Below are 22,894 nucleotides of genomic sequence, written 5' to 3'. Positions count from 1 at the left end.
GAGAGGATTGTCTGAGTCCAGGGGTTCAAGACCTGCCTGGGCAACTTGGCGAGACCTTGTCTCTACAATAATTCAAAAAATTAGCTGGATGTGGTGGGGCACTACAGAGTCCCAGCTACTCTGAGGCAGGAAGATCACCTGAGCCCAGCCGGTCAGGGCTGCAGTGGCCATGATTGTGCCACTGCACGCCAGCCTGGTCAACAGCGTGAGACTCCAACTCAAAAACAAAACAAAACACAGTCATTCTAGGGGAAGTTCTGTCACCAAAACCAGGTGGAGAGGGTGAGACTCTAGAAGTTCAGCAAACCTGCAGCACCAAGACTATCTTCTTTCTTCCCTTTTTTGTCTGTCTCCAAGTGTATCTTCCTTCCCCACCTCTTGCCAGCCTCATTCCCAGCTCCTGCTTCTCCCTGTTCCTGTCCGTGGAAGTGTGGGACCCCCCCCCCGTTTACTCCCCGTTTACTCCTGGTGTTTCCTGGCACATGTAATTGACTGACCCTGGCAAGGCACACTCACACGTGTTGTGAGCAGACTCCTTGCGGACAGCGGCCAGGGTGAAAGGCACCCGAGAATGGGAGAAAGAGCTGGGCTGAACGCCCTCTCTGTGTCACCCTTGTCTGATATGTTTTTGTGGCCTCAGATGGAAAAAACTCTGAGCCCAGCCTCAGGTTCTTCTGCATGACTGGCTCCCATTTCTGCCCAAATCAGCGGTTTTCCATTGGAGGTTGGACACCAGGGCTTCCGTGCGAGGCGGCGCCTGCCCTGCTGCTGTCACTGCTGATGCTGCTGTCATTCTGGGTAGAGGTGGCGGGAAGGAGGCCAAGGTCGAGGCTTCGGCTCTGAGGCCATTCAGCCTTCCCCGTCTCTCCTGTGCTTCCAGCCCTGCTGGGTGTGCGTGGAGGCTGGACGAGGAGGGAGCCCAGGCTGGTGCTTTTCCTGATGGCTGTTTCTGTTTCCTGCCTCTGTTTCCTCTTGCTTCAAGGAGGTCACTGTAGAGAGGTGTGACTTTGGGGTGTGGGCCCCAGATGAGGAGTCTTGAGAATGGCTCACAGTCTGATTCCACAACAGGTGGACCGCGTGACCTGGGGCGGGTCACAGACTTGGCGTTCACCCGGCCTGGGCTGTTGCGGGGAGTTGGGTCAGAGGCAGCCGTTCCCCAAAGGCAGCAACCGTGAGGTCGTTTATTAAAAGCCAACTGGAGCTGGGCGTGGTAACTCACACCTTTAACCCAGCACTCCATGAGGCAGAGGCAGGAGGATCGCTAGAGCCCAGGAGTTTGAGACCAGCCTGGGCAACATAGTGAGACCTCATCTTTACAAAAAACAAAACTAAAAAAAATTAGGCATTGTGGTATGCCTGTAATCCCAGCTGTTTGGAAGACTGAGGTGGGGAGGATCGCCTCAGCCCAGGAGGTTGAGGCTGTGGCAAGCTGTGATCTGTGCCACTGTCTTCCAGCCTCAGCAACAGAATGAGACCCGACTCAAAAACAAATAAGCAAACAAACCAACAAAAGCTACTTAGAGACAGGGCAGGTGCTACACCAAGGCTGTGGGGGGGAGCATCCTGACCTCTGGTGTCATAGACGAGTCATGCCGGGGGCCAGGCTGGGCAGCAGCCTGGGATACTGGCTCCTGGGTCTCTGAGGAGCACTCTGGGAAGTGAACCAGCATGTTTGCAGACCGCTCTTGCACTCAGGGACCCACGGGGGTGGGAGTTGTCCAGGTTCACACAGACCCTGAGGCAGAGACCCTGGGCTGTCCCCTGAGGACCCCAGTGGGTCTTCCTCAGCAGACAGCCCCTGCAGGGCACAGGCGGCCCAAACCCAGCTGGGCATCCATCTCCCCGTCCGATTCCAGGAACTAAACTCAACTGTAGCCATGGGCTGGACAGTTGATTTGCCCTGGTGGTTTTGTTGAGCCTCTACTTCAGAAAGGAGTAGAGGCTGAGCTTTCTGGAACCCGGATACCTCCAGAGCCAATGCCCACCTACTTGGCAACCACGCAGCAAGCATTTCTGAAAGTCGCTCTGGGCAGTGCGGTGGGGGGTGAGAGGGAGGCACCGAGACCCCAGGCCATAGCAAGGCTGTGTTTTGAGGAGAGGCAGGACCTCTCAGGACAGGCTGGTGTGGGTTCTCAGGACAGGCTGGTGTCCATTGTCCACGAGCGAAAGCACTTCCATGCAGCTGCCGGTGGCCTCATGTTTTTGCTGCAGGTTGGGAGGTTCACAGGTTGGGAGGCTGGCACGCTGTCCTGGGAGGAGGGACTGGCTTGTCATCAGGGTGGGTGGGGGCCAGGAAGCCTCCTCTGGATTTGCACTTGATCCCATGGCCATTAAAGGCTTTGGGACGGGGAGCAGTGAGGCACAACATGCTGTTATCAAAGCCGCGTTTAGGCAGATGGACGGGGATTTGCCTCCTCGGTCCGGCCTCCCCCGTCACCTCCACCCGCTCCTGTTGTGGTGCCGTGGTCTGTGATGGGACCACCGATGGCTGTGGCTTCTGTCACAGAATTGGTGAGCTGGGAACACCACCCCATGGGGCATGGACCTTGGCGGCCATCAGTGACCTGCGAGATGCCAGATGCCCACGTGTGGAGCCTCTGGGGACTGTGTGGTCCCAGTGTACATGTTTTAATTGACCTGTTTATTATGGAATTTATTATGGAAATCTTATAGTTGTGCATCCTTTGGGGGCACCAACCTGGTCTAAGAGGCAGGATGACTGGCTTTCCCATTTTGTTCGGTCCTGGGATCATCACTCTATGTTCCAGTTCTCCTCTCTGGCATCCCTCGCCGATGGCCCCTCAGCCCGCAGACTTCCTGCCTCCATTGGGAAAATGTGACTGAGCTCGGATGTGGAGTGGACACTCCAGCTCGGGTCCCCAGTGTCGGCACCTGCAGACTTCGGGAAATAGAAGGGAACTTATTTTAGTACTCAGGCCCTGTTGTTTAGGGTGTGGGCTAGAGGACTGGCAGAAGCCCAGAGAGTGGTAGTGACCTTCCCCAGGGCGCACAGCAAGTTGGTGGCAAGGTGAGACCAGGGTTCAGGTAATCAGAGCCCAGCCAGCATCCCCTGCCCTGCGCTACAGCGTTCCCTGTCCCCGTTGAATGTCCCCTGCCGTGGTGTTCCCTGTCCCTGTTGTGTTTCAGGTCTTCCCACACCTGCTGAAGGCAAGGAGGAAGCTACTGTTTAGAAGCTGACATCTGCAGGAGTTTTGCTCGAACCAGTCACCTGCCAATTCCAAAACCCTCACCCCTTTCCCCACTGCATGCCACCTCCACCTTCTAGCAAAGTCAGACCTCAGACCCCTCGGTCTCTTCTTCACACCCCAAACAGTTCCTGTTACTCTGCAAACATTTCTACACCTGGTCTTAAATCCAGCAGGACCAGGCTGGGCAATCAGGGAAGGCTTCCTGCAGGAGGTGGAACTAACAGGTCCTCAGCATGAAGTGGAGTCTGGACTGGCTGGAAGGTGGAGACAGGATTAAAGGGGTGGAAGGCAAAGGCACAGGGTCAGGGTGGGACCCAGCTGGGGTTCACTAACTAAAGGAGTCCACTTGACAAATCAGAGCTCTGGTTCCATACCTCCCCACCCTGGGCCCACTTGACAAGTCCAGAGCCCGAGGCCGGCTCCCCTCACCCTCTACCCCCAGCCTTGGGGCACTGCCCTGAGCCTGCCTCTGCCATGGAACCAGCTCCTCTGCTTTGGTGAAGCAGAACTCAAGTCCTCACACCCTTGAGAAGAGAGGAGGAGAAAGGAAGCCGACCAGTAGGCAGAACGAGTCACAGGGTTTATGCTAATGGGCCCTCCCCCGCCGGCAGCCCAGCCTATGAGCCGGGCCCTGGCAGACAGCTTAATTACCGCTGCAGCGCCTCAGCCTGGCTCCGTGGCTCCCTAAAATAATCAGGATGGCGTCACCGACTCCCAGCCATGTGCACCGCGCCTGCCTTCAGAGCTCAGAGCCGCAGACGCTGTCTTCTTGGGAGATGTTTTCCAGCTTTACTTTTAAAGTCACGTGGGACCCTGCCCCTGGCGAGGATTTTAAAAGGCCTTTGAGAGGTGTGGAGACCTGAGGCCTGACTGCTGCAGAGAAACCTTATCTGCAGGAACCCCAGGACAGTGACCTCTGATCCAGGGTGGCTGATGTGGCTGGGAAGAGAAGGCACCCAGCTCAGGATTCATGGGCCCAGGCCCCACTCTGAGCCTTGCTTCTTTCTCTGGAAAGAAAGACATAAACTAGACCTGTGCTTTACAAACCGTGGGTCACATTAGAAATATATATTTTAAGTCATGGAAAAAAGTGGCCAGGTACAGTAGCTCACACCTGTAATCCCAGCATTTTGAGAGGCCAAGGTGGGAGGATTGTCTGAGCCCAGAAGTTCGAAACTAACCTGGGCAACACAACAAGACCCTGCCTCTATTTTTACAAAATTAATTTTAAAGAAGAAAAAAAGATTTTTTTTTAAAAAAAGCAAGGGTAAGCGTTGTTTCTGTTGTGTATGTGCCTCCACACTCACATAGACACACGTGTGCACCCAGCCAAGCAGTGAAACATGGAAGCTCCAGGCCTAGGTGGTTTCCGAAATGTCTCTTTCCTACCAGAACTCTGACTTTTGTCCATAGAAGCTGCCTGATTTGTGCCTGTTTTACCACCCTGACTGTCAAGCACAACTAGAGGTTTTATGGTTAAAACAACAAATCATAAGCATCTACCACCCCGTCTAAAACCTTGGTGTCTCAGCCGGTTTGGCCTTCTAGCCGAAATGGGACCCGCACTGGAGGATGGCCCATTTAAACGCTGACCTATTTAAAACCCACGAGCACCAAAAACACAGGGTCACTTGGATTCCAGCTTTTTCTTCTGTGCAAAGATGGGAATCTGGAACTAAGTTGATTGGGGACTGACATGGCTCAAAACAGAGATACAAACATTTGTCGAATCCTTGCTCAGGGAAGGACAAGGAAACCAAGGTGAGAGTGAAAGACAAAATGAGGCATGGATGTGAGTCTCAGGCCACGTTTTGAGCACACTGTCCTTGGCTTCCCAGCAGATGAGGAGGCCTGGAGTCTTCCACAGTGAAACCTTGCAGTCTGGGCGGGGGGCCCTCACATCTGCTGTCCTGCCTCCTGTCCCTTGGCTGGACATGACAGTTGAGATGGCCATAGAAAGAGGGCCGTCCAATGACCTTCCCTAGGCTGGGGCTGCTCTCAGTATGCTCTTAGTTAATGCAGCCCTTGGTGGGGGCTTTGATGGTCCCTGGAGGAGCCCAGAGAGGTGAGATGGGCCAGGGAGAAGCTGGGCTTGAGCTGACCCTGGGAACCCGGAACCTGCCCGCTGTCTGCCTTCCCTACTGCTCGGCAAGTTCTAGAAAAGTCACGGTATCACCCTGAGCGTGCCCCTCTCCACCTGTCCCTAGGAGAGCTGTTTCAGGTCCAGGCTTTCCATTTTAACCAGGGCCAGCGTCACAAGCATGTGACCCACGCAATGCATGCTTCGGTTAACACACGATTGTTGTCGTCAGTTTTGGAGCAAGCGTCCCCTGTTCACTCTGTGCTTGGCCCTGCACATTCTACATCTGGTTCTGGCTTTGATGTGTCCCTCTTGCCTGCCCTCGGCGTGCTGGCTCTGTGGGGGGGTGACATTGGAAGATGCACTCTGTCTCTACCTCGGTCCTGCTACCTGGCGCACGAGACTGGGCTTGTTTACTTACTGGTTGCCATGTTCTCCCAGCCATCCACCACGCCTCTTGCTGGCAAGAACCCTGACCTTGGCTCACTGTTTCTTCTGCATCCCCTTAGCCAACGGTGTCACAGGAGCACCCTGTGTGGAGACGGCTGGAGACCCCGTACAGAGCATGGGGTCAGGGCAGGGGCAGGACGCACAGCTGACCTGCCTCTCTGAGTCTTGGGGGGAGGAGTACAGGATACACTCCAAAAATGTTGTTATTTGTAAGAGCTAGTGTTCATTCATTCCATGTTTACTTGTGAGACTATATATTTCATGGTAGTTGGACCCACTCCGGCTGGTGACTCCTGGCCCCCCAGGCTGTGCCTGGCACAGTAAACAGGACATTTGTCAAGCATGAGCTTCAGTGTCCGCGCCCTGCTAGGCTGATTACGGGAAGGACAGTCCCTGACCTCTAGGAGGATCGGATGCTTAATACACGATTAAATGATTCATGCGGCAGCTGCCTTGAACGCATAGGGCGCCTGGGATGGCCTTGCTGAAGGGGGCATGAGCGAGACTCACAGAGCTGGGCAGAGGGGTAGGGAGCTGGGTGGAGGGGGGCAGGAATGGAGTTGCTTGGAGGCCATGGGGAGGAACTTGACTCTCCCCAAGGCAGTGGGAAGCCAGGAGTGTTTTCCAGGCTGGAGTTTGTTCTTGACTAAAGGCTCCACAGAGCTCACCATCTCCTTTCTATGGAGGCAGGAGCCTGAGGCCTGGGGGGTAGAGGCTGGGGTCCTTCTGCCAGCTGGGTCCTTGGCCTCCAGATTGACCGTGGGCTCAGGTTGAGGGCTCTTCCCTGAAGTCCAAGCTGCCTCCCCACAATTCTAGCCTCGCCGTCAAAAAGACCTGGTGTGGACGTAAAAGCAGACTTGGAGTAACGTGAGGTGACTGTGTCCAAAACTGGCTGTTGGGATGGAGAGGAAGGGTCACATATGAGGACTTCATCAGCTCCTTAGAGCAGCCAGGTGTTTGTGTTTGTCACAGCCGTTTCTGCTTTCATCTGTGGGAAGTGCCCCCCCCTTGTGGTGAGGCCCATTTTCCAGAAAGTGCAGAAGCTCTCAGTCTTGGGGACCCTCCGTGTCTCCCCCAGACCTCACTTGTGGATACGAGGGCTCCTCTTGGGGGTGCACCCTAGGGAGTCCATCCTCGGGGGCCTCGGCCCGGCCTGTGCAGGCCTTTGTGGCGCAGGGCAAACTCCTGGTACCAGCACAAGGACTGCAGCGTGCCTGGAGAGAGTAGCCATATTCGGGTATTTTTAAGTGGCCGGTGGGATCGAGAGGGAGCCGAAACCCAAGTACACATTTTCAGTTTAATTTTAACTCTGCACTCAGCTCACACCCAGGACTTGGCAGGGGAAGTGGGCCTTCATTTTTTCTTTTTTAGGCAGAACACACCCTGGATGTACAAGGGATGTTCTTGTCCCGTGGCGGGCTAGAGCTAAGCCGGGGGAGGCGTGTGGGTCTTCTAGGGGGAGGCCTGGGCTTTGGAGCCCTGTGGGAGGGCTTCTATGAGCCTGTTGTGGGCTGGTGTTGGGGGCGTGTCCTGTTGGGTCTGTTTCAGGCACTGTACGTGTAGCTCCCCTGCTGTCCCTGGGCCCATCACCCCACTGAGCAGTGGACTTTCCCACATGGCTTCTTGGTGTCTGCGGCCTCTGTCTCTGCGGCCCAGCGCCTCCTCTCCCCTTTGATCTCCCCCCACACGGTGCTGAAACCAGCCAGTGAGGAGACACAGAAGCAGTGGGGACCCCCCTTTAGAAAAACGGGGCTTTCCCAAGGGAGCAGAAGCAGCCTCTTGCCATCTGGGGACGGCAGGGTCCGGGCCCCTCCTCCCACGTCACCAAGCCAGGGCTGGGCTCGGCTCTGAGTTCTGGCTGCCCAGGATGTTATGACCGCTGAGTGTAGTGTCCACCCCGTGGCTGGGACAGTTAGAAGACAGGCTGGAAGGGACCAGTGACAGTGTGACCCCTTTCCTCACCCACCATACAGGTCAGAGCACTGCACCTGTGGCAAGAGACAGGTGAACTCAGCAAAAGCATAACTAGCTTATCTCTTCCAAGTTCATATGGCACAGGAGCCTTGAGAAATGAAAACCCCAAGATGCAGGGGAGACTGCCTGTGTCCTTGCTCAGATCCAATGCAGAGTGGGCAGCCGCGTAGACATGTGATTGGACAGAGGGTGTGATTTCATGGGCGCCTGGCAAGGCATGTCTGTCCAGATTCTTCCTGGTCTCTGCTTATCTTCCTCCCAGGCAGGACCCTCTGGAACAAGTGTCTTCAGTGGGGAAGGGAGTGGGGAGAGAGTGGCCTTTCTGGACTTGCTGGCTGCTTTGGGGGAGAGGAATTCTGGTTTCTAGGACGCGCTTCTGGGGACAGAGGGCGAGAGACAGGAAGGCAGGGTTAGGTCTTCAAAAGCTGGTTCTGAGGCTGCTTCTGGGGCCTTCCTGGCTGAGAACCCCTGAGAGCCATGTGGAGGGGTCCTACATTCTGAGCCCTATACAACTGAGGGTTTGTAGGACTGAGTATGAGGTCTGGGAGAGCTTGCGCCCTACACTTGGTAGTGTCTGAAGCCATCGGGGGCTTTCTCATCTTGTACAGTGGACACCCTCTTAGGACTGTGTCCTGGGATCTTGCGATCGGCAGTTATGATGTGGCTGGAAGGCGGCAGGGGTACCTGTGGGGTAGCTGTGGAGACAGACAGGGTGTAGAGTACTTCCCACGTGCCTGGTGGCTTCTCATTTTTATTTGTTTACTTATTTATTTTTGAGATGGGGTCTCACTGTCACCAAGTATAGTGGTGTGATCCTAACTCAGTGCAACCTTGACCTCCTGGGCTCAATCCATCCTCCCACTTTGGCCTCCCCAGTAGTTGGGACTATAGGCGTGTGCCACCATGCCCAGCTAAATTTTTATTTTTTATTTTTGTAGAGACAAAGTCTTGCTCTGTTGCCCAGGCTGGGTCTTGAATTCCTGAGTTCAAGCGATCCTCCCACTTTGGCCTCCCAGAGTGCTGGGATTGCATCCAGCCTGTTTTTAATAGTAGCGTTAATAGTGGTGGCTTGCATGTGGTCCCCAAGAGGCATGGTCCCCAGTTGGGGTGTGGCGGAAGGTGCTGAAACTGGCCTGGTCAGCACTGGAAACCCGTGTCTATCTGGATTTCTTGGACAGTCTGTTCCGGCCACCAGTGGGGTGACGAAGCAGCCTTGCACTTCTCCGGGAAAGGGGCTGGCTTCCTGGAGGAATTTGCTCAGCTCCCAGCCTCATCACTGAGGCCTAGGCTATGGCAGTAAGAGGATAAGCCCTTGACCTGCCTAGAAAACCCCATCTGCCATTGTCAAGGGTGGACTGGAATCTCTCTTGCCCATGTGTCTTTGGTGCTTCAAGAATTTCCAGTGCCTTCCAGTTTAGAGAGATGGCCTGGATCAGTGACTCCCTCTCCCTTGCCTTCCTGATTCCCAGAGGCCTCCCAGCATCTCAGGCACTGAGGGGGTGGGAAAGGACTGACTGCCCCATCCCAGGCCGGCAAGAAGGTGAATCTTGGTGACTGGGGCCTGGACTGAGCGTGCCCCTGAGGGAAGGCGGCCACCCCCTGACTTTCCCCATCCGTGGGCGCTGCCAGATGCACCCCCAAACTGCCATGGTCCCTGTGGAGCTGTGTGCGCCACCCACTGGGAAGAGTGAGGTGGGCCTGCAGGCCTCTGAGCCCTGGTGCCCTGCTCCCCTGTCCTGCCCACTGGTGAGGGTGGGCTGAGGAGTGACCCCGCAGGGCTCTCCTCCCCTCCTTTCCTCTTGGCCCAAGGGAAGAGGGGCATGTGGAGGACAGGCAGGCTGGTCATTTAGGCCCTGGAGGAAGGAGCCAGGTGAGCTGGCCTGCTCAGAGGAGCATGCAGCCCTAGACGGGGCTGGTCACGAGGTTCATCTGCTTGTCCAGAGGAGAAAGGGACCTGAAGGGCAGGGTGACCTCCTGGACAGTGCAGGGTAGCTGTGGAGAAGGACGGGCTTGCACCATGCAGGTCCTATGAGCTTAAGTCCCAGGGAGGGGGATGGCATGTCTGGTGACATACATAAGTGTCCCCTTGCCGCTACAGGCAGCTTGGGGTGCCGCTCCCTGGGCCAAAGGCTCTTTCAAGCACCAGGTGCTGCCAGGTGGGGTCCCCTCCAAGGTACCCTCCAGCCCTGGGAGGCCAGGTCTTCCAAGGAGCAGGCCTGCTCTGGGTGGGATGAATGGCTGGGCTGGTGGCCTGGAGGCCAGGTGCCCGCCGACCTTGCCAGCTCTAGGGCCCTTCCGTGCCTGAGATGAGGTGGCTGTCCCTTGGCATGTCTCTGCCTTCTTGGCCAGGGCCTGCAACAAAGTCTATCTGCTAACAGCCCCATGAGTGGGTGGCTTTTCACCATACCATATTCAAAATAAAGGATTTAGGATCCGCTTTGGGTAAGGGAATTGGGCAGGGACAGACAGGCCATGGAGGTGCCTCTGAAGACAGGCTTAGGGCTTTAGCCTGTCGTTTCATTGGGGCCGTCGTCATTGTGTGGTTTCCGTTCTCCTTCCACATCTACGCCCAGGCCTGAGCGACTGCTCCCTTCATCTCTCACAGAAATGAATTTGCATCCAGTAGAATGAAAAGCCCCATCCCTCACCTCACCAGCCATGCTGCATGTGGCTGGCGTCCCTCACTCTGTGACGGCACAGAGGCGTCTCTCCTCGCCAGGAGTTCCCTGGGACAGCACTGGTCTAGAGATGGGAGGGTCACAGGAGTCCCTGTCCTCTGTCCCTGCCACAGGGAGGCCTAGTAGGTGCCCCAGTGGGTGGACTCAGCTGTGATGGTGGGTGGGCAAAGGCAGGCAGATGGGTCTTGGGGACTGCGGGCAGTGGGAGGCGAGAGGAGGGAGGTGCTGAGGGCGGGTCCCTGGGATAGGACATGGAGGTGGTGTTTTACTGGTGATGGTAGTGATGGCATCTGGGGAGAGCAGGGCTGGAGTGAGACCACCAGCCTCGCCTGGGGCAGCAGGGTACACTGTGCCCGTCTTTTCCAGTCCAGCCCTGTCTGTGGGCCCCTGGCTCTGCAGCTCTGCTCACCTAGTACTCTCCTCAGCCCCAAATTGCAAAAAGCGGAACACCCAGGGTGGGTAAACCTATCTTGTGGTCACCAGACCTGGAGGAATGATGGACCACTCTCCGATCTGTCTCCCTGGCCTTCAGGGAGGCCCCTGACCCCCTGGCCTCCCTCTGCCCCCTTCCTCAAGTCCACTCACCAGGTCCCTGCCTTTCCAGGTGAAAGAACTGGTCCTGGACAACTGTCGGTCCAACGAAGGCAAAATTGAAGGCCTCACAGATGAATTTGAAGAACTGGAATTCTTAAGCACAATCAACGCGGGCCTCACCTCCATCGCAAACCTACCAAAGTTAAACAAACTCAAGAAGGTGATGAGGTCCCGGGAGCATGTGTGCTGGAGGCGAGTGGGGGCGGGGTGGTCATGGTGACCTCATGGGGGGGGGGCGACTCATGCATGCCAGGTGCTTGCACACCACGCCCGAGACCCTTCCCCCCCGGGCGGGCAGGGAACCTGCATTCTGAAAGCTGTTTCTGCTTTTCTCTCCCGCCTCACTTAGTTTGAACTAAGCGATAACAGAATCTCAGGGGGCCTGGAAGTATTGGCAGAAAAGTGTCCGAACCTCACGCATCTAAACTTAAGTGGCAACAAAATTAAAGACCTCAGCACAATAGAGCCACTGGTGAGTCACTCAGCCACCGACTCTGTGGGGAAGGTGGGAAGAGTGGGTGGTGGGATACTCCCTGCGCTTTTCCCTCTTCCTTTCTTTTCTTTTTCTTTCTTTCCTTCCTTCCACTCAATTTCTTCCTCCTTCCTTCCCTCCCTCCCTCCTTCCTTCCTGTTTTCCTTTTCCACTCAATTTCTCTTTCCTCCCTCCCACCCTCCCTCCTTCCTTCCTTCTTTCTTTATTTTTGTCAGTGGCATAATCACAGCTCATTGCAGCCTCCACCTTGTGGGCTCAGGCAGTCTTCCTGCCTTAGCCTTCTGACTAGCTGGGACTATAGACACACACCACCACGCCCAGCTCTTTTTTTTGTTTTGTTTTAATGTTTTTGTAGAGATGAAGACTTGCTATGTTACCCAGGCTGGTCTCAAACTCCTGGGCTCAAGCATTTCTCCCACCTCAGCCTTTCAATGTGTGGGAGCCATGGTGCCCGGCCATTTTCCCACTCAATTTCTTTGACTCTCGTTATATGCTATAAGATATAAGTGAGCTGCTGTTTCTGTTTAGTGCATAGAGAAACTGAGACCCAGTAGCTTGACCAGGGTCCTTTAGCCTGAATTGGCAGCCATTCACTGTAGAGGTAGGCGCAGGCCTGGTCCTGGCTCTGGCCTTGTCCCTCCCTGACAGTCTGTGTCTCTGTTGAGCATTGGAGACCTGGGCTGCAGGGCTTCAGGCTCGGGGTGTGGCTCGTGCCTTCCCTGAGGAGTAGTGGTCCAAGGATGAACCTGCCCTAGGGGTGGACCCCTGCTTTCTCCTTGGGTTGCTGGCCTCTGAAAGGTGGGAGTTTCCTTCCTGATGCAGGCCTTGGGACGCGGGACCTCATGCAGGCCGGCCTTCCTTGGGTGGTGTGGAGAAGGGCTCCTGGTCACTGGTCCTTGGTGTGACGGGCACCCGGGGAGTGTTTCTGGCTCCTGCTCATCTTCTAAGCTGAACATGTCCCAGGCCTCACTGATGGACTAGCCAGAAGGCCAGGTCATAGTCAGAGCAATGCTTTCAACAGTGCCAGAGACTGAGCCACAGCATTCCTTTGGCTTTGGCGACTTCCGCTGCAAGATGTGTCACTGGTCAAATGACGACTCCTTCAAAATGGAGAAAGACCAGCATATTCAGTAAACACACACATTGTAAATATGTATTTCGGAGTTGCCACAAAATCCAGGCATTTTAGAGTCAGGGGATGCTGGAGAACATTTTGCCAAGTTGCCCTTTTCTGAGTATATAGTTGGGTGTGTGTGTGTGTCAGGGGCTATCCCTCAGTTTGGGTTGGGTCTTTGGGGCTCCTGTCCAGGGCACTCTTGGCATCCACGGATGTGTTGCAGGCTGGGTGGTAGAAAAGGAAGCTGGCAGTTCTTTTCTGAGGGCAGGCTTGACCTGTCCATCTGTGGCATGGGGACAGTTCATAGAACCCACTTTCTAACAGAACTTCTCTGCAAGTCTTCCTGCTTTCCTAGGAGAGTGTAGACCTTTTTGATCTGCCTGGAAGTCTTGCTTGCATAATTAAATTGCAGAAGGAAACCCCTGGAGTTCCGTGTGTGTGTGGGGGGGGTAAGGTATTGAGCCCAAGTATATAAACTCTTGTGAGACAGGGTGACTCGGTCCCCGTTAGAGATCAGACACATGTGTGCATAATACACACCATCCTACTTCCCCAGCCAGTGTGGCCTGCTAACCCTCCCCTGGGGGTGGAAAGCTGTTCTGGTTGGTGCTGGGCTCACCCGCACAGACCGCTGCCCTGAGATCCTCCCTGCCTGTGGCCTGTCTGCACAGAATGATCTGGGTCGCAATCCCAAGGTGCTGAAGGGGCCCCCTGGCCCTCCTTGGGACAAGGACAGACAGCCTTGGAAGGGACTTTTTGTCCCTGGTATCCTGAAGGTAGGTGGGCTGGGAAGCCATGATGCAGCTCTGTTACTCACAAGCAGTGTGACCCTTCCCCTCCTGGGTCTCAGTTTCCTAGGCCATCAGGTGGAGTGAGTGTGGATAGCCCTCATCGGGGACAGATCTGGAGCCTCCCTGGCCTTCTGACCCCTCATAACAGGTAGCATTTCAGAGAGTAGGAACCCCGGGCCCACACGCGGGCTGCTCAGTGCCAATTCTGTGATCCCCGCCTTCCAGGGCTTGTGAGGGGACAGGCTTGTAGCATGCGGGACTGCAGGACTAGCCTCACCATCATCTGGCACAGGCATGAGTTAGCTGGTATCACTTTTTTCTTCCCCTCTGTGTCCTTTGTCACAGGGGCAGGATGCACACCGCTCACCCAGGTACCAGGCGAGCCGCGGGTTCACTTCATGCTGGTCACTGTGAAGGCATAAGCCACAGCTGCAGAATAAAAGTGCTTTGTACTGGGGAGGCTTCCAAGGTCCTCAATATGCCACCCCCATTTTCCAGCTAGAGACATGGAGGCGCCCCCCAGGATGATATGTCCCAGCAAAACCTGAGCCAGGTCACCTAACGGCACTTGGGTGTCTTGGGCCACCCATACCGTCAGTGCTGCCCACCTGTTTCTGAGGGCTGTTCCACCTCCCACCAGTCACTAACGGTCGACTTCACGTTTCTACCTGCAGAAGAAGTTAGAAAACCTCAAGAGCTTAGACCTTTTCAACTGCGAGGTGACCAACCTGAACGACTACCGAGAAAGCGTGTTCGAGCTCCTGCCGCAGCTCACATACCTCGACGGCTTCGACCAGGACGACAAGGAAGCCCCCGACTCAGATGCCGAGGGCTACGTGGAGGGGCTGGATGACGAGGAGGACGAGGAAGATGGTGGGTGGCAGGGGAGGGCTGAGGCCATGGGGTTCGGCTAGGCCTTGGGCAGCACCCCCCACCCCAACTGGAGGCTGGCTAGCTGGCCGCTGCTCTTCCCGAGGCTCTGATGGGGTGGGCTTGTCTGCTCTGTGTCCCATAGTTCCTAAGCTGCCTCGTTCTGATATCCCTAAAAGAACAGGCTGTGAACCCCGAGAAGCATCTGACCATAGCCCTTTAAAGTGTATCCCTGAATCTCCATTTCCAGGATGGTTTCTTCTCCAAAGCCCCCCAGGGAGTGAGCCCCTCCACAGTGTCTCTCTGGAGCGGGACCCTGGTCTTAGACACTCTGAAGTGGGGTGTGTGGCCTGAGGAACCCCTTTCTCATTTGGGTGTCTGGTGATGGAGAGGAGGGCGCGAGCTGGACGGGCTGTGGGGCCCCCTGGTGGCTGCAGCCCACAGGACCATAGGCCGGTGCCTGGGGGTATGGACTCAGAGCTCAGGAGGGATGCAGGGGCACTGCGGGCCACACATGGGCTCCCCTAGCAGTGCAGGAAGCATCCAGGACCTTCAGGAAGGGAAAAGGAAGAGGGGCGTCTCCTGCAGCTCCCCTCCTGCCTGCCTTGCTGCAGATCTCCCTGATCAGGCTAGCATGGGAAATCTGGACACTTGCCTCTGCCGTTCGAACCCAGGATGCTGTCTTTCCTTGTTATCTGGGGAGTCTTTGGCAGGGCCCTCAGAGAGCCTGCTTGCTATGGTGGGGTCTTGTGATGCGGCAGGAGGGACCCAAGGCTGGTGGTCCTGAACCAGGCTCCTGAACCCAGCGCCATCGAGGATCCTGTGTGTGGCCTTGAACCGGTCTGTTCTGTCTGAATCTCAAGACTCCTCACAGTTTTTTTGTTTGTTTGTTTGTTTTGAGACAGGGTCTCACTCTGTCCCCAGGCTGGAGTGCAGTGGTATGATCATAGCTCACCACAGCCTCAACCTCCTGGTCTTAGACAATCTTCCCACCTCAGCCTCCCAAGTAGCTGGGATTACAGGCACATATCACCACACCTGGCTAAGTGTTGCGTTTTTTTGTAGAGATGAGGTCTCACTGTGCTGCCCTTGTTGCTCTCGAACTCCTGGTCTCAAGTGATCCTCTTGCCTCGATCTCCCAAGGCTCTGGGATTACAGGCGTGAGCACAGTGCCCAGCTGAGGTTTCTCACCTTTAATGTGAGGAGTTTGGCCTCAATACCCTTGCTAAACAAATTGACTTGGCAATTCTCCCAGGGCCCGGAACTTGTCCTCTGACCTAGCAGTTTCTCAGTGGTCCCAGCCTCCAGCAGCGGTCTCCACTTTCACAAGACTTGTGGGCAGGGCCTGTCTCTGAGATCCCTTCAGGATGAGTTGCTCTTGCTGGTGTGGTTTTCATGAGAGCTGGGGCATGCAGTCATCGAGCTTCAGCGGGGGTGGGAGGGCCATGGGCCCTGAGACCCCAACCCCTCTGCCAGGCCCATCCATCTGGGCCAGTGCCATGTGTGGGAGAGGCTGGCTCACCACCAGTTCTGGTCTGTTCCCCTTCGACTGCACAGAGGAGGAGTATGATGAAGACGCAGAGGCAGTAGAAGATGAGGAGGACGAGGATGAGGAGGAGGAAGGCGAAGAGGAGGACGTGAGTGGGGAGGAGGAGGTAAGGAGGTCTGGCGGGTGCCAACCCCGGGTGGCCCTCGCTGGCTGCCTCTGAGTCAGTCCTGGAGCCCTGAGGGCTCCCCAGGGGCAGTGAAATGGGTCTATGTCAGAGCTCCTCGCCTGGCTGATTCTAGGGAGGCAGGACTGGCACGAGGTCTGGAGATGCTGGATCGGGGAGGAGGAGAAGGCTGGGGCAGGGACTCGGCTACTGGGGCTGCCCACCCGTGTTTCCATGTGAGGAAGTGCAGAGTCCATGTCCCCACTGCTGTTTATTTTCGTCTATAAGTTAATGAGGCTGTTGACCAGCACTCACAGCTGGGGAGACCCTGAGACCGTCTAGGGGGACAGGCAGCAGGTTCAGGCCCAGCCCAGCACTCCCAACTGTGAGGACCCGAGACCATATGGGGGGACAGGTAGCCAGTTAACGTTGGGCACAGGTCATGTGATGGGTCACCTGCACCCTGTGGAGACCATGTGCTGGGGTTGGCCGCTGTCCTAACAGATATGGGTTCTGTGGGGGTCACCCGGGCTGGAGGTCAAGGGCAGCCTGTGGATAGGCGAGGCAGCCCTGCCCCTTGCTGGCTATGTCCCCAGACAAGTCACTTGGCCTTCTGAGCTGTGTCTTCATCTGTGAAGTGGGGACCATGCCTTCCTCACAGGGGTGTTAGGAGGGTGGAATGAAACTTTAGTAAAACGTGCACAGCCAGTGTCTGGCAGGCACGCGTTGGGTCCCTTGCAGTGGGCATCATGCCTCCCCTGGCTCCTGCCACATGTGCTGGGTTCTGTGTCTGGATGTTCTGAGTGTCTCTAGCAAGTCCTTTCCCATGACTTGCCCGGAATTATAAATCAACTCTTGCTCACTGCAAATGTTAGGCCCGGAGATTTAAAGGGATGGTAGTACATACGCGGTGTCTGCCTCCCCCGCTTCCCGCCTCCCGGGGTGGAGGCTGCAGGCATCCTCCTACCACACACCTCGCTTAGCCGGGCTCTCCCGCCAGCCCCTCTGGCCCACCAGAACCAGGAGGAGCCAGCCGGGCGATGAGCTCAGCTCCGTGCAGCTGTGTCTCTGGGTTTCTCTCAGCTGCTAGGCTTTCCTGGAAAGGGTATTGTGAGCATTTTAAAAAAACAAAGTTTATTGGCTAGTTGCCCTGGCCGATGGGCTGGCATCTGGCCCTCCCGGCACAAAAGCCACAGCGTGTGGTTTCGGGGGTCTCTGTAGCTCCAGCTTCCAGTCAAGGACCAGACTCCTACATAGACTGACGGGGTGCTATTTGGTGACATCGTGAGAGAATATTTCCCTTGACAGGAAGAAGTCTGTCGCTGGGCTCTTGAGAACAGTGGGCTGCCCAGTGCATTAGGAAAAGGGCTCAGCATGCAGCAACTCCACTAGCCTCCTGCTTCAGGGGCAAGTCCTTGTGGAGAGTGAAGCCCCAGTCCCTGCCAAAGCCCCAGGCCCAGGCCAGGCATGGTGCTCATGCCTGACATCCCAGCACTTTGGGAAGTTGAGGTGGGAGGGTCACTTGAGCCCAGGAGTTCGAGACCAGCCTGAGCAACATATCGAGACCTCACCTCTATAAAAATTCAACAAATTAGCTGGGAGTGGGGGCATGTACTTGGAGTCTCAGTTACTTGGGAGGTTGAGGCTGCGTCGAACTGTGCTCATTCATGCCAGTGCACTCCAGCCTGGGTGAAAGAGTGAGACCCCAACTCAAAACTCAGAAATAAATAGGGGTGGGGGGGTGGGAGAAGGAAGTCAGTCCTAGCCTGTTTGATAGACAAGAAAAGGAAATACACAGATAAAAAAAGAGTGAAGCAAGACTGTCTTTACTGCAGACAATATGATTGTTTACATTGAACATCTTTTAAAACATTTTTAAAAATACTAAAACTGAAAAGTGAATTTGAGAATGTTGCATAATGCAAGGTCAATATACAAAGTAAACTGTATATGTATATAATAGCAACAAACAATTTAAAATGAATTTTAAAAAATAACACAGGAGTTCAAGGCCAGCCTGGTCAACATAGTGAGACCCTGTCTATATCAAAAAAAAAAAGAAAAAAAAGCTCAGGCCAACTGGGTGTGATGTCCTCGGGAGCCCCTGAATTTATCTCTCCCTCCCCTCCCCTTGAGGTGACCCTCCCTTCCAGGTGGTCTGAGTTTAGAAGACAGTGAGGGGGCTGGCAAGGGTAACATTGGACTTGCTGGAGCTGGGGTCTTCCACAGAAGGGAGAATGGAGGCAGATGAGGAAGGGGCGACCTACGTGACATGACAGGGAGTCTGCCCAGGGCACACACAGGCTGGAGACGGCCTGCTTTGGACCCCAGGGAGGACCTCTTCCGCCCACATGCCCTGAGATTGCTTGTAAAGATTGTATGTGATGTAGGTGTTATCCAAGGAAGGAGTTCAGAACTTTCTGCAGATTATCAAGTGAAAGCTTGGTCCAGAATACATTCAGAGCCTCTGCTTGATGTTCATCCTACTTGACGTTCAGCCCTAGGGGCGGGGGTCTTTGAGTGCCCACAGGCATCTGCCACCCTCACTGCGCTCAGTGCCAGGGAGGGTGGTTTCCGATGTTCCATGTCTGCTTTTCTCCCAGGAGGATGAGGAGGGCTACAACGATGGGGAGGTCGACGATGAGGAGGAAGAAGAGGATCTTGGCGGTATGGCAGCCTTCTGACTCTCGGCGGGCAGTGGCCTGGCGCCACGTGGGCATGAGCTGCTTGGGCCCTGAGGACCCGGCGGTGGGCAGAACACTCCCCTGCGGCCCTGGGGTTCTGGGCCCCTGGCCCTACACACCCTGCCTTGGTCTCCAGGGAGGCCAGAGCCTCCTGATGGTGTGACCCCAGGTCCTCTTGGGTGGGCTGAGCCACAAGGTGGGGCGGGCGCCTGGTCTAATGCAGTTTCTTCCTCTTCCAGAGGAGGAGAGGGGACAGAAGCGGAAACGAGAGCCCGAGGATGAGGGCGAGGAGGACGACTAAGCTGAATCACCGTTTTGAGAAATTCCTATTGTGATTTGACTGTTTTTACCCATATCCCCTCCCCCCCTCCAAATCCTGCCCCCCGAAACTTATTTTTTTCTGATTGTACCGTTGCTGTGGGAACGAGAGGGGAAGGTGTTCTGGGGGACGCGGGGGGAGGGCGGGCGGGAGGTGTGGAATAAAAGACTATTTTTACTGCCACTCTTTATTTTTTTCCCCTCCTTTTTCTTGTGTCTGGTTTGGTCCCTGTGAACGCAATAGCTGAGTGCACCCCATGCGAGCATCCATCCTGGGCTCAGAGTTCTCCTAACAAGGGCGTTCCCCGAGTCGCTGGGTGGGGTGGGAGGCCGAGCCTGGCCTCTGTCTGGATGCTCGGAGCCCAGGGGATGCTGAGCCTGGCCACGCTTCAATTCTTGCTTTTTGGGCCCCGTGACGCCTGCTTTTCTCGGCCTGCTAGAGGCACTCAGCACCCTGGTGTGTAAATAGCGACCTCACGGCGTGTTGTGGCCCTGGTTTGGGGACACTCTCCATCTCTCGCCCCCTTCCCCCCCCTCCCAGATGGTGGTGGGCTTTGCTCTCCAGAGGACCCTGATGTTACTTCTTGAGAGCTTGTGAGTTACGAGGAAAATGGATCTGGTCATTACCTTGAAAAGAAGAAGCAAACCCTCACACCTCAACTTCTTTAAAAGAAAAAAACAAAAAACCTATCTTGTTCTGTAACATATTAGAGCGCTTTGTTTTTCCAAAGTGACGAGAGAATTCTTCCACACGTATGTCCACGCTTAGAGCAGTTTACAGACCTGAGCGCTGAGACACTGCTGCATGACGGCTGGGTTGTTTTTCGTTGTTGTTTTTTTCATACACCCGAGCACGGAAAAACTAACGCAAAATTGTATTTTCTTACCTAGTGAAAATCTGAAATGACTGCGAATTCCTAGTGAATGTACAGGTTTGCTTCCATGTCCCCAAGAGATTGCTCTAGAAGTGATGTGTTTCCTAACCCATGTTTCATCTGTACAAACCACATCTGCACCTGTTTTTCTCCGGCTCCTCAGAAGAGCCAAACTGAGTTTTATGTCTGTTTGTCATTGATAAATTTCAATAAATCTTTTTATACAATTTTCTGGGGGATGACTTCTTTGAGTCCACCAGGCCCTTGATCCTTCTAAGACGTGTTCCCAGCAAGTGGGCGGCTGAAGGAAGCTTCATTTTTGTTACCTGATAAGATAGCTTTTCTTATGGGATGTCTGATGGAATATTAAGTTTGGATATTTTTGGTCTCAAAACAAGACTCAGTGGTGTATCATTATTAAAAGCTTCATTTAAAAAAAGATAGTGTTACTTATTTTTAAAAAGCCACCCGAATGGTCACCGAGAAGTTGGTCCAAGCTTGAACCCTGTTTTGAATATCACTGTTTGTTTTTCGTATTGTAAAAAGAATGTATGCTTGAAAACTCAGGAATGTATAAAACAAATTATTTCACAAACCCAGAGGTTTACAAATGGTGTTTTATTTTGTTACTTTTGTACTTACTATTATTGTGATCATTTCTCTCCATCTCTAGTTTTTGAAAGCACGTGTCTTAAGTGGCTACACAGTCACCCATCAACTATTCTCATGTGCTTAATTCTAACCAGATGTTCAGAGGTTTATTTCCAACTTACTTCTAGAGTGGATATGATGATGTAAGTACTCATACCTTTTGTGCATTTCTTGGTACAGACTCTTAGAAGCAGGGTCACTGGACCAAAAGTTGTAACATTTACAAGACTCACGTACGAGGTTCCATTGTTTTCCAGAAGGGTCAGACTGACTAATTGTGGTTGTGTGCACACACACACACATACTTCTCAGCCTCATAGTCTTGAGCCCCACCGTGAGCCCTTGGTTCCTTACGGTTTATGTGTGGCTCCAGGATGTGTTGCTCCCAGAAGAGCCTGTGACCCACCACACCCTCAGGCAGTGCCCTGACACTTGCTACCATCAGGGGCACACTGCTTCCAGCTCTGGGATTGGGAGGTGGCCTCCTGGCTGAGGGCTCTGAGGGTGAACAGGCCGGGGTGTTCAGGTCCTCAGAGCTGGAGGAAGAGCAGGTGAGGGAGACGCGTGCCTGGACTTGGGTTTTCTGACCCCGACCTTCCGTCGTTGACGTGGAAGGAAATGTCGTGAGGCAAGTGAGCGAGAAGGGTGGATGTGGGTAGGCCAGGGTGCAGATCCTTCTTGTGTGAATGGTGCCAGGAATCGCACCAACACCACTGTGCTAGGCCCACTTTACGGTGAGGAAAAGCAGGCTGAGTAACTTGGAAGTAACCCAGGTGAAACCCTGGTCCATCTGGGGCCGTTTCCATCTTGAATTTGTGAGTGCCCTGGAGGAAGAGGAGGTTTGGCCAGCGGTGGGTAGGGAAGTCTGCCTTCCTGAGTCTTGCTGTGCAATGGGCCCTTCAAGTGCAGCCTCTCACCTGTTTTTTTGATTTTGAGTCGGTGGTCTCACTCCGTCACCCAGGCTGTGGTACAGTGTGGCAAAGTTATGACTCACCGCAGCCTTGACCTCAGCTCACTCAGGCAATCCTGCCTCAGCCTCTTGAGTAGCTGGCACTACAGGCGTGCACCACAACACCTGTCTATTTTTTGTTTGTAGGGATTGGGTTTCCCTATGTTGCCCAGGCTGGTCTTGAACTCCTGGCTTCAATTGCGCCTCCAGCCTCGGCAAAGTGCTGGGATCACAGGTTTGAGCCTCTGTGCCCAGCCTCACTCACTGAGTCATCAGAGCCACCTTCCATAGGTGCTATCGCCCCTGGGACACCTGTGGCCCCAGAAACAACTTGCTCAACATCACACAGCCAGACAGAAAAGCCCACCAGAAAGGAGAGCCCTTGGGCTGTTCCACCAAGTGCTCCAGACCTGGCTTGTCCTCACCCCATCCCCAGCCAGCCCCACGAGGGGGGTGTCAGCCCTCCATGTAGGACAAATGCCACAGGACAGGCCCTCAAGGGAAGAGCCCTTAGAAGTCACCCAGTGCCATTGGCCTATTTGACAGAAGAAAAAGCCCAAAGCCCAGAAAGAATGATGTACTTGAGGCTACACTGAAAGGAGTGATAGCCCAGGCCCATCCCGGGCTTCTGCAAAGTCCCACTGCTGCTGTGCCACATGGTTGTGGGAGGCAGCTGTGTGACCAGCAGGAAGCTGTGGAGCAGAATGTCCTTCAGGAAGACAGCTGAGCCTGAGTGGACAGCATGGTGAGTGCCACGCCCATCTGTGTCCTGCGGCATGGACAGCCTGCAGCACCTTCACACAGTGGAGCCAGGCCTGGGTGCTGTCAGATTTGCCCGCCTGGAAGGGCCAGGTATTCCCTGGCATGGGCCAGTGCTGAGGGGCCGTGAAGGTGCTCCTGGGTCCTGAGTCCCTGCTCTGTCCAGTGTGTCACACTCCCAGGGGTGTCACAGGGGAAACCGAGGCTCAGAAGCGAGACGATGTGCCCAGCCAGGAAGTGCCATGCCTCAGACGTCAGATGTGTTTCTGACACCAGAGACCTGTTTCAGGCAGCTGAGGGCAGGGGCTGGGCAGTTGGTCTCATTTGCTGACTTGCAAAGGCTGTTTCAATCCTGGTTCAGAAGCTCATTGCTTGAGGCTGGAAGGGCTCCTAGAGCAGTTCCCAACAAGTGGCTTTGGACACTTTGGACACCGGGACCAGGCCTTGGAAAGGCCCTGGCAGCAGCCCAAGTCCAGGGTGAGCAGGCCAAGGAGGGGGCAGGCGATGGCTGCACAGCAGGGACAGGTCCGTGGCTGAGTCACCTGCCTGGGGCCCTCGAGCTGGCCCTGGACAAGTCAGCAGAGGAGAGACCCGGAAGATCCCCCGGTGGGGCACTCGGGGCCAACAGCTGCCAGGAACTGACTGCCAGGTACCTGTTTTTCTCAGTCGGGCAGCAACGTCAAGGCACCACAAGAAGGACTCAGGCAATGTGGACCATTCTCCACTCCTGACGTTCAGACAGCCCGTCCC

General features: G+C 55.0%; 1 protein-coding gene across 1 annotated transcript; it reads left to right on the top strand.

Moving 5' to 3' along the window:
- The first annotated feature begins 9,360 nt into the window (after window positions 1-9,360).
- ANP32A (acidic nuclear phosphoprotein 32 family member A) lies at window positions 9,361-20,224 on the top strand. Its single transcript, XM_021709349.1, has 9 exons — window positions 9,361-9,459; window positions 9,812-9,886; window positions 10,791-10,846; window positions 10,980-11,145; window positions 11,335-11,457; window positions 14,061-14,259; window positions 15,814-15,911; window positions 18,512-18,575; window positions 18,832-20,224. Exons 1-9 carry the CDS (start codon window positions 9,361-9,363, stop codon window positions 18,891-18,893), a joined length of 942 nt encoding a protein of 313 aa, XP_021565024.1. The 3' UTR covers window positions 18,894-20,224.
- Window positions 20,225-22,894: the final 2,670 nt, after the last annotated feature.

This window comes from Carlito syrichta, unplaced genomic scaffold (assembly GCF_000164805.1).
Source record: "Carlito syrichta isolate Samal-C Ts95f unplaced genomic scaffold, Tarsius_syrichta-2.0.1 Scaffold179048, whole genome shotgun sequence".
Classification (NCBI taxonomy): Eukaryota; Metazoa; Chordata; class Mammalia; order Primates; family Tarsiidae; genus Carlito; species Carlito syrichta.
Note: the sequence above shows the minus strand (reverse complement) of the source record. Positions and strands in the feature narration are given on the sequence as shown.

Excerpts from the sequence above, each read along its gene's own strand:
- ANP32A (XM_021709349.1), top strand. The coding sequence starts at position 9,361 with ATGGTCCCTGTGGAGCTGTGTGCGCCACCCACTGGGAAGAGTGAGGTG. Across the intron at positions 9,887-10,790 it reads CAGGTGGGGTCCCCTCCAAG|CTCTGCTCACCTAGTACTCT; the intron begins GTACCCTCCAGC and ends CTGGCTCTGCAG. Across the intron at positions 10,847-10,979 it reads CAAAAAGCGGAACACCCAGG|GTCCCTGCCTTTCCAGGTGA; the intron begins GTGGGTAAACCT and ends TCCACTCACCAG.